We start from the raw sequence: 16524 nt of genomic DNA on the forward strand, positions 1-16524 counted from the left end.
TATGAACTGGGCAGTCAGAAGGAGGAGTGTTAGGTGAAAAGCTGTTATGAACAATTCTCTGTTCATTTCTTCAAACAGCAGCTCCATGGCGTGAACCACCTCTGGTTTCCCAGGTAAATTGCAGGAAGCCAACCTCAGAGGCTGGAGCCCAGTGGCTATTACTAGAGACTGGGGAAGCATTTGAGGGAAGAGAAGTCATTAATGGGTGAATGATGGGGAGCAAGTAGCAAGGAGGTTAAAAAAGCAAGGGACCCATTTCTACCCTCATCTTCTATATCCATGCACAATTAATATTCATCTCTCCTAATCCTATAGAAATGTGCCTTTAATCTTCAGTTATGACCCTTGGACTTCGGCTCCTATCCTCAGCCTTCCTACCAGTAGTCCCAATCTGACAAACCCACTCTGGATCAGCAAACTGGGGCTAGGAGTTGGCAGTTTGAGAGGCGCTGTGCTCCTAAGACAGCTTCAGCTCCTGGACTCAGCTGTCCTTCTGTCTCCTCCTAATCCCCTGTAATGTTCAGATGGAATGGGATGGGGCAAGGCTGAACTAGAACTAAAGCTTTGTCAGGAGTGCAGTTAATGGTTCAGCTAAGTCAGGGGTAGGCAACCTATGGCACGTGTGCCAAAGGCGGCACGCGAGCTGATTTTCAGTGGCACTCACACTGTCTGGGTCCTGGCCACCTGTCCGTGGGGCTCTACATCTTCATTTAAAATTAAATTAAACTTCTTAAACATTTTAAAAAACTTATTTACTTTACATGCAACAATAGTTTAGTTATATATTATAGACTTATAGAAAGAGACCTTCTAAAAACTTTAAAATGTATTACTGGCACGTGAAACCTTAAATTAGAGTGAATAAATGAAGACGTGGCACACCACTTCTGAAAGGTTGCCGACCACTGAGCTGTCTATGCTGTAGTGGCTCCTTCTGTGTTTTTCCAAAAGTAATTGTGCATTGAGTTTAAGCTAGGGCAGACCAGTGATGGTAGTTTTTCCCTGTGTGTGTACGTACGTGTGCGTGTGCGCAAACTGGCAAAAAAGTACTAGACAACTTCAGGAATTCCCTTTCTTTTTTGGATATCTGAAATCAGGAATCCCTTGTCCAATTGACTTCAGGTTTTTTAGAAACATTCTACTTCAGCTCCCACAACTGACCTACTAATTTCCAGGTATATTTGACTATTTTGTGGATTTTAGGGGGACCAACATCATGCTTTAAACAGATAATCTGCTGCAACTTTAACTATGGAGCTAGTATACATCACTCCACAGTGGTTGGACCAAACAGACAAAAAATTCTTCCTGTTCTTTCAGCTGTGTTCACACTTCCTGCTTTGCTCAATCCGTACATTCATTTGATATGTTAAATGTGAACAGAAACTGTGTTGAAATCAACTGTTAAAAATAAATGAAATCGTCTAACGGTGACTTGGGCTTTGGGTATGAAGTCCTAGGTATGTAAGCAGCAGCTGACAAGTATAACTTTGTGAGAAAGAAAATTGAAGCTAAAATATATGTAATCAGAGTAATATGTTACTTAACACTTATGTTGCTCTGATCTCCAAAATGCTTCACAAATATTAACTCAATTTTCACAACATACGTGTGAGGTATGTAATGAAGATTATCCTCATTTTCAGCCAAGGTAGGATTAAGAAAATTGCCCAAGACTACAAAGAAAGTCAATGTCAAAGTAGGGATTAGAAGTTATGAATTCCCAGCTGCCAGTCTTGTGTTCAGATGACCAGACCTACACTCATCTACTATAGATTAAAAGTTATTTTTGGAGGGATTTTTTAAATTAGGATTTAAACCTATTTAATAACTGATATGCTGTGGATTTTTTATGCTGTAAACAATACCGTTGTTTTAACTTTGTTTTTGTCTTTTTGCAGCCTTATGTTTTCACGGATCCACCTACCATAAGAGTTACTCATGGAAGGATTTTCTCAGAAGTTACTTGTTTTTTCCATCATTTGACACACACAGTGCGACTCTACAAAGTTCAGGGTAAGAGATTTTAAAACTGCAGTTACACGTGTCATTTTATTTTCTGGCTAATTTTGTTGTTCAGTTTGGACCTTACGTTAGCTTTCCAGTGCTTTCATAACTTGTTATGCTTAGTACAGTGCTGGTCTAGGAATTGCCTTCTGATTGCAGCATTCACTGGGTTTAAGGACAAATGATCTATTCTTGTGTCTTGCAGCAGTCACTCAACTAAAGGCAGACTTAAATCCAACAAATCTTCCTGGCGGAGGACTCCCTCAACATTGGGAAATCCTCTTATGGTGTAGGGCTGCCAGCTCCTACACCATAAAAGCATAGACTTTAAAGTCAGAAGGGACCATTATGATCGTCTAGTTTGACCTCCTGCACAACGCAGCCCACAGAATCTCTCCCACCCACTCCTGTATCAAACCCCTAACCTATGTCTGAGCTATTGAAGTCCTCAAATCATGGTTTAAAGACTTCAAGGTGCAGAGAATCCACCAGCAAGTGACCCGTGCCCCACGCTGCAGAGAAAGGCGAAAAAACCCCAGGGCCTCTGCCAATCTGCCATGGAGGAAAATTCCTTTCTGACCCCAAATATGGCAATCAGCTAAACCCTGAGCATGTGGGCAAGACTCACCAACTAGACACCCAGGAAAGAATTCTCTGTAGTAACTCAGATCGCACCCCATCTAACATCCCATCACAGGCCATTGGGGATATTTACCGCTAATAGTCAAAGACCAATTAATTGCCAAAATTAGGCTATCCCATCATACTATCCCCTCCATAAACTTATCAAGCTTAGTCGTGAAGCCAGATATGTCTTTTGCCCCCACTGCTCCCCTTGGAAGGCTATTCCAGAACTTCACTCCTCTGATGGTTAGAAACCTTCATCTAATTTCAAGTCTAAACTTTCTGATGGCTGGTTTATATCTATTTGTTCTTGTGTCCACATTGGTACTGAGCTTAAATAATTCCTCTCCCTCCCTGGTATTTATCCCTCTGATATATTTATAGAGAGCAATCATATCTCCCCTCAGCCTTCTTTGGTTAGGCTAAACAAGCCAAGCTCTTTGAGTCTCCTTTCATAAGACAGGTTTTCCATTCCTCGGATCATTCTAGTAGCCCTTCTCTGTACCTGTTCCAGTTTGAATTCATCCTTCTTAAACATGGGAGACCAGAACCGCACACAGTATTCCAGATGAGGTCTCACCAGTGCCTTGTATATCGGTACTAACACCTCCTTATCTCGACTGGAAATACCTCGCCTGATGCATCCCAAGACCGCATTAGCTTTTTTCACAGCCATATCACATCCTGTGATCAACCAATACTCCGAGATCCTTCTCCTTCTCTGTTACTTCCAACTGATGCATCCCCAGCTTATAACAAAAATTCTTGTTCTTCTTCGAGTGATTGCTCAGGTGTATTCCACTATAGGTGTGCATGCTCGCCACGTGCACCGGTGCCGGAAGTTTTTCCCTTAGCAGTATCCGTAGTGGGGGAGCACTGCTGCGACCCCTGGAGTGGTGCCAATATATCGCGCCATAAAGGGGGCTGCGTGCTCCCCCCACCCTCAGTTCCTTCTTGCCGCCTGTGAAGGTAGTCGGAACTTGCTCCAGCCTTGGCTGCAGCGTTTATAGCCTTAGTGGTATCTAACTCACTGAACTGTTTCTTTGCTGAACTTTTCTTTCGTTAGTGCCTGGCTCGGGGCATGCCTCATGGCCCAGGCTTCAAGTCGTGCGACTCTTGTCGCAACTCTATGCGCAGAAGCGATCTACACACTCAGTGTCTTCGCTGTCTGGGCGAGGCTCACATTAGTGAGCGTTGTAAGATTTGCCGCTCCTTCAAGCCTCGGACAAAGCGGAAGCATGAGATCCAACTCCACGCTTTGCTAATGGAGTCGGCACTGGCCCCGGCACCGGCGTGTCGACCCGGCACCACGTCTTCGGTGCGCAGCGAGGCACTGCCGTCGACTCGGCACTGTTCACCCAGTAAGAAGCAAGGGAAGACTCAGCGGCGCTGAGAGAAGGAGAGGGTTGAGGCCAGACCAGAGTTGGGCAGCCCATGATCCCCGTCAGGACAGAGACCTCCGACTCGCGCTGAGTGGAGTAATGCAGTCCTGTCTGCGCGAGCCTTGCCTGAAGTGCGCATGCCTTCGACGCCAGAGGCAGTTCAGGCCGCGCATGACATCCTAGCCCTTCTGGTGCCGGGAGCGCCACCTCAGTCGGGTCCCTAGTCCCGTGGAAAGCCGCCTTTGGGCGCCCATCAGCCCTCCCCGGAGGTATCGGAGGTCGAGGTACCTTCCAGGGTCGAGGTGCCGAGCAGAGGTCCGCGTCGTACGTCAACTCTGTGTGCCGGCTCTTCTGCGAGCGAGTCCCACTCCTCCCGGTCTCGAGCGCCGTAGAGGAGGTGACAAGAGGCGATGCTATCCCTCCGAGAGGAACAGGTCCCGACGCTGTCGGCACTGGCACTCGTATTCCAGTGCCCGCCATCACAGAGGCCGTGCTCCGAGTCCGTCCCGAGAGTCCCCGGCACCGAGGTGCCGTGGCCTCAGGCACCTCAGGGAATCCACAGACAGCTCCTCGGACATCTACCTCTCGACTTCATCCAGGTCGAAGTCTCGGGGCAGGAGCCGTCACGACAGAGACCGCTCCAGTCGTTCCTATGGCACCGTGCGCTCCTCCAGGACTTCGGTATTGGCGCGCAGCCATCTCTCCCCAGGCCGCACCGCACCGCAGGAGCAACCAGCTCTGCCTGCGCCCCAGGCGTCCCAGTTCCACGCTGTGCCCTGGCAAGGACAATGATGCCAGTGGGCACCGTGGCCTCAGGCACCCTCACAGCCGGGACCTCGCTCCGTGGCGGGAGCCTCTCAGGGCCGCCCTGCATCACCTCCCCGGGACCAGGATGGGGCCGCAGGCGCCGAACAACCGGCACCGACCCCGGGACACGACCCGGACGTCGAGCCTACGATGCCGTGAGTGGCTGAGGGCACCGCACCATCTACTTCTTCGGCGCCGGGCGATTCAGTTGCGGTACTGCCTCCCTCTTCTCAAGACGACTTCAAGGCGCACCAAGAGCTGCTTAGGAGGGTGGTAGCAAATCTCGAGCTCCTGGCCGAGGAGATGGAGGAGCCCTCCGACACATTGTTTAATGTCCTCATCTCCTCGGTACCGGGGCGGGTGGCCCTCCCATTCCATCAGGGGGTGGCCAACATCACCACCGGCCTCTGGCAGACCCCAGCCTCTCTTGGCCCCATTTCCAAGAAGGCCAAAAGGAAGTATTTCATCTCCGCAAGGGGTCACGAGTACCTATACACCCACCCAGCTCTGAACTCTTTGGTGGTAGTGTCGGTCCACCACCGTGAGCGGAACGGCCAGCCCGCACCCACACCAAAGGACAAGGATGCTCGGAGACTTGACACCTTTGGGAAAAAGGTTTATTCGTCTTGCCAGTTTCCAGCTCAGAGTGGCCAACCACCAGGCACTGCTGAGCTGTTATGAGTTTAATCTCTGGGGATCCCTTCCCAAGTTCGAACCCCTTCTTCAAGACAAGGACAAGAAGGAGTTCCGGGCTCTGGGTGAAGAGGGTGCGTCGGCGGCCAAAGCAGTTCTCCAGGCGGCTTCAGACGCAGCGGACACAGCTGCTCGGTCAATGGCTTCAGCGGTCTCCATGCAAAGGGCGTTGTGGCTCTCGCTATCGGGGCTGTCTGTGGAGTCCCAGTCGATAATGCAGGACCTGCCGTTTGATGGCAAAGCGTTATTTGCGGACCAGACAGATACCCGTCTGCATGGGATGAAGGATTCCCGCAACACCCTGCAGTCGCTGGGCCTCTATGTCCCGCCTTCTAAGGACAAGCCCAGGCCTCAAACCTCTGCTCCTCCGGCTCGGGGCAGATACGAACCCCCGCCTAAGCGGCAGAGAGACCAAAGGCGTCGGTCCCAACGCCAATCCCGTTCGGCCCCAAGGCCCGGGCCCTCGAAGGCCAAGAGGCCGGGGAAACGGCGTTTTTGACTCGTTGAGGGGGTTCACCGTGCCTGTTGCCAGTGTACCCCCCCCCAGTTAATAAAGTTGCGTTTTATCAACCGTTTATCGGCTTTCCGACTGCAATGGTCCCGTATAACGTCGGACCAATGGGTCCTCAGCACCATCTCCCAAGGGTACAGGTTGCAGTTTGTTTCAACCCCCGCCCCCCAACCATCTCCCGTCTCGGGAGCTGGCTGGGGACCCGGAGCATACCCTCCTCCTCCGCCAGGAGGTAGAGCGTCTCCTCTCCCTGGGAGCTGTGGGAGAGGGTACCTCGGGAATTCCAGGGCAAGGGATTTTACTCCAGGTATTTCCTCATCCTGAAGGCGAAGGGCGGGCTTCGGTCCATCCTCGACCTGCGGAATCTCAACCAGTTCCTGGTTCGTTGCAAATTCCGCATGGTGTCCCTAGCCTCTATTATTCCATCCCTAGACCAGGGGGATTGGTTTGCAGCGCTGGACCTCCAGGATGCGTACTTCCACATTTTCGAGGGTCACAGGCGTTTCCTCCGTTTCCTGGTGGATCAGGACCACTTCCAGTTTACGGTCCTCCCCTTTGGCCTCTCTGCTGCCCCCAGGGTATTTACGAAGTGTATGGTGGTGGTGGCGGCCCACCTCAGGAGGAAAGGGCTGCAGATCTTCCCCTACCTCGACGACTGGCTGCTCAAGGGTCGGTCTCGGTCTCTGGTGCAGCAGCAGATAAATTTCCTGCTGGACACCTGCGCAGCTCTAGGCCTACTGGTAAACGAGCAGAAATCCACGTTAATCCCAGTTCAGCGCATAAGCTTTATAGGGGCTCTGTTAGATTCCCGGGTGGCCACGGCCTCTCTCCCACAGGACAGATTCGAGACGCTCAGGGCTCTTATCGCCTCGGTCACGGCCTTCCCGGTAACCACGGCACAGGTGTGCCTTCAAATCCTAGGCCACATGGCAGCATGCACCTATGTGGTGCGACATGTCAGGCTCCGGATGAGGCCCCTTCAGCTTTGGCTGGCCTCCCGGTACTCCCAGGCCAGGGACGGCCTGGACAAGGTCATCACGGTGCCGCCAACGGTGGTGACAGACCTCCAATGGTGGTCCCTCCCGAGCAACATGCTCCGGGGAATCCCCTTCTGAGAGTCCCCTCCCTCACTAGATCTAGTGTCCGATGCCTCGGACCTGGGCTGGGGAGCCCATGTGGGGGACTTCAGGACCCGGGGTATGTGGTCACCAGTGGAACTAACCCTGCACATAAACGTCAGGGAGCTGTTTTACGCCTTCCCGCCCTTCCCCCTTCCCCTAATTGGCAGGGTCCTACAGAAGGTGAAGTCAGCCGGGGCGAGGGTTATCTTCATAGCCCCGGATTGGGCCCGTCAACATTGGTACGGGATCCTACTGCAACTCTTAGCGGGCCCCCCCTCACAGACTGCCGCTCCGTCCGGACCTCCTCTCCCAGGAGGACGGTCGTCTCCTCCATCCCAACCTAGCCGCGCTCCACCTGACAGCTGCTCCATGGTTAAATGAGGAGGAAGGGAGGTGTTCTGAGGATGTGAGAAGGGTCCTGCTGGAAAGTAGAAAGTCCTCCACGCATCGAACCTACCTGGCTAAGTGGTATAGGTTCTCTAGGTGGGTGAGGGATAGAGGTTCCTCTCCCTCTTCCGCGTCTATCCAGCTTGTCCTCGATTACCTCCTGTCCCTTACGACCCAAGGACTGGCGCCCTCCTCCATCAGGGTGCACCTGGCTGCCATTTCGGCTTTCAATCCCCCAGTGCAGGGCCTGTCTGTGTTTTCACATCACATGACAGCCCGGTTTCTGAAAGGGTTAGATCGGACATTCCCTTACGCCAGGCCCCCGGTCCCGCTCTGAGACCTGAACCTAGTGCTCTCCCGCCTCACAGGGCTTCCCTTTGAGCCATTAGCCACGTGTTCGTGGTCCCACTTGTCGTGGAAGATGGTGTTCTTAGTGGCTATCACCTCAGCCCATCGGGTTTCGGAGCTCAGGGCCCTGATCTCTGAGCTGCTGTATACGGTCTTCCATAAGGACAAGGTGCAGCTCTGCCCTCACCCTGCCTTTTTGCCGAAGGTAGTCTCGGCTTTTCATATGGATCAGGACATTTTCCTCCCGATCTTCTGCCCTAAGCCCCATTCCTCCAATGAGGAACGCCGCCTGCACACGTTAGACGTGCGCAGAGCGCTGGCTTTTTACCTGGACAGAACCAGGCCATTTAGGAAGTCTCCCCAGCTGTTCATTGCATTGGCCAAGCGCATGAAGGGACAACTGGTGTCCACCCAGTGGATTTCCCGCTGGATCACCTCGTGCATTCGCACCTGTTACGACCTGGCAGGGATTCCCCCGCCTCCTATTGTGAAGGCTCACTCGATGAGAGCCCAGGCCTCGTCAGCGGCCTATGTGGCTCATGTCCCTATTCAGGACATCTGTAGGGCTGCTACATGGTCCTCTGTTCACACTTTTTCATCGCACTGTGATCGTCTCCCAAACGAGGGAGGACGCTGGGTTTGGTAGGGCGGTGCTCCGCCCAGGTAACCCTTAAAGCTTTACACTTAAACTCCTACCCGCCTCCATCAGGTATAGCTTGGAGTCACCGATAGTGGAATACACATGAGCAATCACTCGAAGAAGAAAGGACAGTTACCTGTTCCGCCCTTCTTCCCCTCTGTCGGAGTTGTCTGGCAAGAAGGAACTGAGGGTGGAGGGGGCACGCAGCCCCCTTTATGGCGCGATATATCGGCGCCACTCCAGGGGTCGCAGCGGTGCTCCTCCACAAGGATACTGCTAAGGGAAAAACTTCCGGTGCACGTGGCAAGCACGCACCTATAGTGGAATACACCTGAGCAACACATCTCGAAGAATGCCAGTTACGGAACAGGTAACTGTCCTTTATTAATCCCTGAATGCATGACCTTGCACTTTTCACTATTAAATTTCATCCTATTACTATTACTCCAGTTTACAAGGTCATCCAGATCTTCCTGTATGATATTCCAGTCCTTCTCTGTATTGGCAATACCTCCCAGCTTTGTCTCATCCGCAAACTTTATTAGCACATTCCTATTCTTTGTGCCAAGGTCAGTAATAAAAAGATTAAATAAGATTGGTCCCCAAACCGATCCCTGAGGAACTCCACTAGTAACCTCCCTCCAGCCTGATAGTTCACCTTTCAGTACAACCAGTTGTCGTATTCACCTTTCAGTTTTCATATTGATCCCCATCTTTTCCAATTTAGCTAATAATTCCCCCATGTGGAACTGTATCAAATGCCTTTAACCAGTTCCTTATTCACCTTTCAATTTTCATATTGATCCCCATCTTTTCCAATTTAGCTAATAATTCCCCATGTGGAACTGTATCAAATGCCTTACTGAAATTGAGGTAAATTAGATCCACTGCATTTCCTTTGTCTAAAAAATCTGTTACCCTCTCAAAGAAGGAGATCAGGTTGGTTTGGCACGATCTACTTTTGTCCCAATTACCATTGACCTCAATGTCCTTAACTACTTTCTCCTTCAAAATTTTTTCCAAGACCTTGCATACTACAGATGTCAAACTAAAAGGCCTGTATTTATCCTGATCACTTTTTTTTCCCTTTCTTACAAATAGGGACTATGTTAGCAATTCTCCAGTCATACAGTACAAGCCCTGACTTTACAGATTCATTAAAATTTTTTGCTAAGGGGCTTGCAATTTCCTTTAATATTCTTGGATGAAGATTATCTGGGCCCCCCGATTTAGTTCCATTAAACTGTTCAAGTTTGGCTTCTACCTCGGATGTGGTAATATCTACCTCCATATCCTCGTTCCCATTTGTCATCCTACCATTATCCCTAAACTCCTCATTAGCCTCATTAAAGACTGAGGCAAAGTATTTGCTTAGATATTGGGGGATAACCTAGATTATCCTTAACCTCCACTCCATCCTCAGTGTTTAGCGGTCCCACTTCTTCTTCCTTTGTTTTCTTCTTATTTATATGGCTATACAACCTTTTACTATTGGCTTTAATTCCCTTTGCAAGGTCCAACTCTACATGGCTTTTGGCCTTTCTCACTTTATCCCTACACCACTCAACACCCAGCACAGGTGGCATTCCTGAGATAAGGGATGTAGCAATGGTGTGGCTGGGACATCCTGTTGCTCTGGCATTGTGCAGCTATTTTAGATTAGACTGGCCTTGAGGCTGCACCTGTGCTGAGGACCAGGCCATTGTAGGACTAGCCCCAGGAACGAGAAGTATAAATGGCTCCTTTGTGCCTCCCTACATCTCTCTCAGCTTCATGCAGCATTTAATGGGTCCGCAATCCTGACTAGGGTCTTTGGTTACTATACTATAGAAATAATAAATAGTTAAGTAAGAATTGCTAAAATGAGGGAGAATTGTAATATTTTGAGAATTTCCCAAATCTGTTCCATCACCACCTCCTCCCTATGGACGTTGTCTTTTTTGTAGCTCAGTAAAACAGAAGTATAGTGTTTGGGAGAGTGCAGAGAACATATTTTATTCCCTACTTTTTTTTTCAATTTATTTATCACAGTGTTTTGATTTTTAAATGTAAATTATGTTGATTGGGTTAATTGCTTCTGACAGCCAGAGCTCATATCCAGCCATATTGCTCAACTTGCTTAACCAATTTTATTAATTTGTGTTTTCTTCATGGAATTGCCTCTGGAGTAGCATAGCATGCAAAGATTTGTCTATTTGAAGTTGGTTGGGAACATCAAGACAGAAATGTTAGGAATCCACTTATTGTCACATCAGAACTTTTAGAGGCATAGGCAACCATCAACCTGGCAGTTTGTAAATTTTTAAGGGTTTGAGTTTGCATCCTGAATACATTTCTTCAAATACAGTTTTTTTCTAAGTAATTATACTTGTTGTTACCCCATGTATTGTGTCTGGAGAGAATTGATTATTTAGATGTGTATTTTAAGAGATAGTCAAGGGCAATCCGTTATTGTTTAGAGTAGTCAATATTTATTTAAATATTTAAAATTTCAGCTTTGAGAACAACCTTGTTAAAATGCCACAGACACATAAGACCAATAAAAGTAATTAAACATTTGGAAAACAAGACTGGTGTGGAAAGGTTGACAGAGGAATGTATGGTCAGTCTGGAGAAAAGAAGACTGAGAGGAGACATAACTCTACAAATAACTGTTTCCTTTAAGGAGGATTGTGATAAGTTAGTCTCACATGTCAACAAGACACATAAGAAATAATAGGTTTAAGTTGAAGCATTTGAGCAGAGGAATATAAATTAAATACCAGGAAAATCATCAGAATTCCACCTAGATATTGGACCAGGTGGAATTGTCATGATTCTAGAGATTCATAGATTCAAAAGCTAGAAGAGGGACCATTATGATCATCTAGTTTGACCTCCAGCATAACATAGGCCAGAGAACCTCACCCAGTAATATATGCACAAAGCCCAGAATTGTCACGTCAGGTACAGTGGATGCTCAGGGGAAGTGAGACGTGTCTTGGGGTATTTGTTCCTCCTTTTTATAGTTTCAGTCCCCCTCTTGAAAAACATTTCCAGCTGGGAATGAGGAGACAGAGTCCATATGGAAGGATGTTCTTGCTGGCTTTTTCTCAACTGTTTGAGCTTTCTTTGTTTCCCTCCCTACTTGATGATTCTGTTTACTGCTTAAATGCAAATAAAGGCACACACACATTCCTTTGTTTAGGAGAGATCTGTTCACTGACTGTTTGGGCAGGGCTGCGGCGTTTGGAACATGTGTTAATAACCTCATATAGGAAAATCTTATAACTTTACATACAGTGTTGCCATACAAATTTTGCCAGGACAATACTGATCAGAAAATTGAGTTTTCAAGGCAGACCTTCCAAGGTATACTTTGTTACAAAGATTTATAACAATAGTGTGTAGGTTGTGGATACAGGGGCATATTCGATCACACCTATGTAAGTACTTGCAGACTCTGATCAAGGCATCTTTAAATCTCCTCTGGGATAAACTAGATAGCTTGAGTCTCTCACTATGTACTTTCAAAACCTTGAATCATTCTTGTATTTTTTCTGATCCCTTTCCAGTTTTTCCACCATCCCTTTTTAAGTGGGGACACACGTTCCATAATGGTTTCACTAGAGGTAATGCCACTTCTCTACTCCTCCTTGATATTGCATCCAAGGATTGCACCTACCCTCTTAGCAGGGCCGGCTCTGGCTTTTTGGCCGCCCCAAGCGCGTGCAAAAAAAAACCAAAAAAAAAAAAAAACACTTGCGGCGCGGCCGGGGCGCGGGGGCCCGGGGGACCCGGGGGGGGGGGTGGGGGGGGAGCGGGCGGGAGAGAGAGAGAAGGGGGCGGCCAGGGCTACAGCAGGGGTGCTGCCATGCGGCCCCTCCCACTGTGCCTCCTCCTGCCGCGAGGGCTCTGCTCCGGTCGGCGAGGAGGGAAGGAAGAGGACTGCCCTGCAGGGCGCTCTGGTTCTCCGCGCCACCGCCCCCTACAGAGCGGCCGGAGCGGAAAAAAAAAAAAAAAAGCGGCCGTGCCGCCCTAGGATTGTGCAGAGTGCCACTCTAGGATTGGGCAGAATGCCGCCTCCAACAATCTGCCGCCCCAAGCACCAGCTTGCTCAGTTGTTGCCTGGAGCTGGCCCTGCTTCTTAACTACAATATTGCACAGGAAGCTCATGTTCAACTGGTTACCTACTGTGACAGGGTTGGGCCAGATGGCTACAGGAGAGTGATAGAAGGCAGATAAATTAGCCCCAGGTCAAGCAGGTCCCTTTTCCCTGGGTAAGGTAACAGGGGCAGTTCCAGAACAATCAGGAACTTGCTGGAACAAATTAAGGCAGACAGGCTAATTAGGACACCTGGAGCCAATTAAGAAGCTGCTAGAATCAATTAAGACAGGCAGCCTAATCAGGGCACCTGGTTTAAAAAGGACCTCACTTCAGTCAGTGAGGCGCGTGTGTGAGGAGCTGGGAGTAAGAGGCGCAAGAAGCTGAGAGTGAGTAGGTGTACTGCTGGAGGACTGCGAAGTACAAGCGTTACCAGACATCAGGAGGAAGGTCCTGTGGTGAGGATAAAGAAGGTGTTGGGAGGAGGCCATGGGGAAGTAGCCCAGGGAGTTGTAGCTGTCACTCAGCTGTTACAGGAGACACTATAGACAGCTGCAATCCACAGGGCCCTGGGCTGGAAACCAGAGTAGAGGGCGGGCCCGGGTTCCCCCCATCCCCTCAACTCCCTATTTGATATAAGAGGAGTTGATCTGGACTGTGGGTCCATCAGAGGGAAAGGTCTCTGGCCTGTCCCCTGACCCATTAGGTGGGCCAGCAGAGACTGCAAGGATTGTTCTCCTCCTTTTCCCAATGCTGGCCAATGAAGAGGTTAGCCAAGTGAACGGCAGGTTTGTGCCACTAACAAAAGAAGCCAAACTGAGGACTGCCATGAACCTCTGAGGCAAGCAAATCCTCCAGAAAGCACAGAACCCACCAAGGCAGAGGAGGAACTTTATCACACTACCATGACCTTAAGTTCTTTTCAATGTCACTGCATTCCAGGATTTAGCCATGTATATTGTAAGTGTGACCTACATTCTTTGTTTTTTATGTATGACCTCACAATTGGCTTTGTTAAAACACACAATGGCATCTTACCAAGTAGTCCAGATTGGTCTGTACATCTGACCTGTTCCCATCATTACTTGCCACTCAAGGTTGGATCTTAAACCTGTTAATTAGTTGTGATTTGGGAATACAAATGATGAGCTATGTCCACTATAAAAATTTTAAACTGTTTGAACCTCATGGTTTATAAGTAGGAAATAGAGCTCAGGACCACCTGCTCCAAATGGCCATGTGAAAGGCAGTTCAATGGTTTCAGTGAAACCAGGCCTTGCTCCCCTTTCTTTAACTTTTTTCTCTTTTCTTCCATTTTGGGGCCCTAACCTTCTCTGTAACTGTTCCCTTCACTAGACTTCAATTAAACTTATCCGCATTCCTGAGCTCTTTTTCATTAGTTTTACCTGATGTAGCTCTGAGTTTCACAGAGATGATATGATCTCTTACCTGATTTCCTTATGTTTCGTTAGATCTTTCACCTTCTAGCCCAGTCATTCCAAACGTAGCAATTCATTCATAAAGAGAATGGTGGGTGAATTCTTATGGTCAGTTGTGATTTCCGCCATGAATACCTATAAGCACAAGAGTGGTGCTCAAAAATGCAAGCTGTAGCAGGCCCATGAAAAAGCTGATCAGAAAAGTGAGAGTGGTCTACAAAATATCTTGAAATATTTGACCATGTTGCTGGTAAACAATCTGCAGACAGTTCTGCTACTTGCATTTCCTACCCTTACCCTTAGCTAGTGAGGATGTTGATTTGGGTTTGTCAGGCTTGTTCAGTTCTGGAGTATCTGATTCTGGCAAAAAACTGACATTGAATTGTTGGATCCCAGAATCTGATTTTCAGCAGAACGTTGCACATTGGTTACTAGCACAACTGTTATAGATGTGGATTCTGAAAGCGGTTTGGTTATTGGAAACATGGGGCAGAATTTTGTTTTCAGGTGAGATCTGGCTGCTTGGCCACAAAAGTGACAGATTCTGTTTACCTTTTTTTGGTAGAAAATGGTCCCGTTGTTCAATTAGAATGAGCCTGTTTACTTAGCGAATGCAAATAAAGGCAAATATTAAAATCGTGGTTCTTTGTCAAAATTTCTAATGGGGAGTTGCACCAGTGATCTTGGTTGATATGCAGTTTGACTCTTGCCTTCTTGTTCTGTTTCACTTGTTTGCTTTTCCAGCGAAACTCCTTGTCTTCCTTTGCAAACTGTAAAACTGGGTTCACAAATTTTTCCACTTTAGCAATTGATTATGCCTACATGAAGGTTCAAAGAACAGGTGGAGGCAATCGCTTGCTGGATGGAAATTGCAGAATGGTTGGTAAAGAACTGCTCAATTGACAAAGATATGCAAATCTGCGATCACAAGATATAATATTTTGCGTTATTTCTTGGATATTTTGCTGTGCTTAGGTGAGAGATTTAGTTTTGAGAGGTTCAGATGAGAAATTAGAAAGTTGTCATGATAATTTTTGGTGTTTATTTGAATTGCTTGCAAGGCATGGTATCATGTTGTGAGATCATGTAGACACTATTAAGGCCAGTCCTATAAAAAGCATGGTAGACTTTTTTTGACAGATTTAGGAAAGTTTAAATACTTCTCTATTATATTTGTATTCCAAACACTTCCAAATGGAACAAATGTCTCAAGTGTTAAGGTATATTGAGGTATCAAAAAATGGAGAAAAGGTTGGTGACTGCTTTGTAGATTTCATTGATATTCACACCAAAACAGGGAAGGGTATGACAGGTTATTTTAGAGATGCTGAAAAAAGACTGTTTAGATATGGCTAATTGGAGGGGACAAAGTTATGACAAGAGAGTTAACATGGCTCCAGCATACAAAGGTGTTCAAAATAAAATTCAGCAGGTAAATCAGTACACATCTTTTGTCCCCTGTGCTGCTGACTCACTAAATCTTCTTGGAGAACCAGCTGTAATGTTTTTTCCACAAGTTATTCTAAATTTTGGAATTGTTCAAAGATTGTATACCCTGTTTTCCTCTTTTACTAGTTGTTGAAATATGTTGAAAAACATATTAGAATTACATTAGAAAGCCAAACCATGACAAGATGGTCAACCAGGGTAGAGGTAATCCATTTACTATGAAATTAAGTTGAGGATTTTCTTGATGTTTTGATGAGATCAAGGCTGCACACAATCTTACTCCAGAATTTAAGTCTGAAGCTTATAGCTTACAAACAAACATTTCATAATTTTCTTTCCTTGTTTTGGCCGAAATGTGGCATACTATCTTATCAAAAATTAACATGTACGCTCCATTTTGAAACTCCTCATAGGTTGTGTGTACCTAATTAACTTTTACAATCTGGCTCTCATCCCTCCCCCCTCCATCGCCCAATAGACATACTTTGTGTTCCCAGTCACATCAAAACGAAGTCTTCAAATTCTCTGCCCTTTGAAAGCCCTATTTACTCATATTCAAATGACTCTGTACTTTCTCTTCACTCCTATGATTGTATCAGAGTTGCCATAGGAGTGGTAGGAGACTAGCAACAGCACGCCTACACCCAAAAAGGAGCAGCAGCAGCAGGCACCAACAATTTAAGGTGGAGGAGCAGCAGCAGCAACTCTAGACAATAAATAGCCCGGCTGTGTTCCAGAGCATTAGCTAGTGCTCAGGGGCAGGACCCAGCAACAATGTTGCACACTCCGTTGCCTGCGGGAGGTGTGCTGACTTCTATACTGGTTTTGGCTATTAGTAATCTGCAGATTTTAATAATCCACATCGTTTTTCTACTCCATGTTAATGAAGCTTTCAAAATTATATGGCTAATCTGGTAGGTAGCAGTGGTGTAGAGAGTCTCTGCTAGCCCATTCTATAATACTGATACATGCACTGGGTTCAAAGCTTACACCTCTACCTCGATATAACGCTGTCCTCGGGAGCCAAAAAAT

General features: G+C 47.5%; 1 protein-coding gene across 1 annotated transcript in view; it reads left to right on the top strand.

Annotated features, from left to right (window-relative positions):
* The window catches only part of MAN2A1 (mannosidase alpha class 2A member 1), a 209564-nt gene that overhangs the window by 148317 nt on the left and 44723 nt on the right, over positions 1-16524 (top strand). The window contains exon 16 of the mRNA XM_024196940.3: positions 1902-2016. Within this exon, the coding sequence (XP_024052708.1) occupies positions 1902-2016 (115 nt within the window). The remainder of the gene's footprint in view (positions 1-1901; positions 2017-16524) is intronic.

The sequence above is a fragment of the Terrapene carolina genome, unplaced genomic scaffold, assembly GCF_002925995.2.
Source record: "Terrapene carolina triunguis isolate 2854851 unplaced genomic scaffold, T_m_triunguis-2.0 Scaffold69, whole genome shotgun sequence".
Taxonomy (NCBI): Eukaryota; Metazoa; Chordata; order Testudines; family Emydidae; genus Terrapene; species Terrapene triunguis.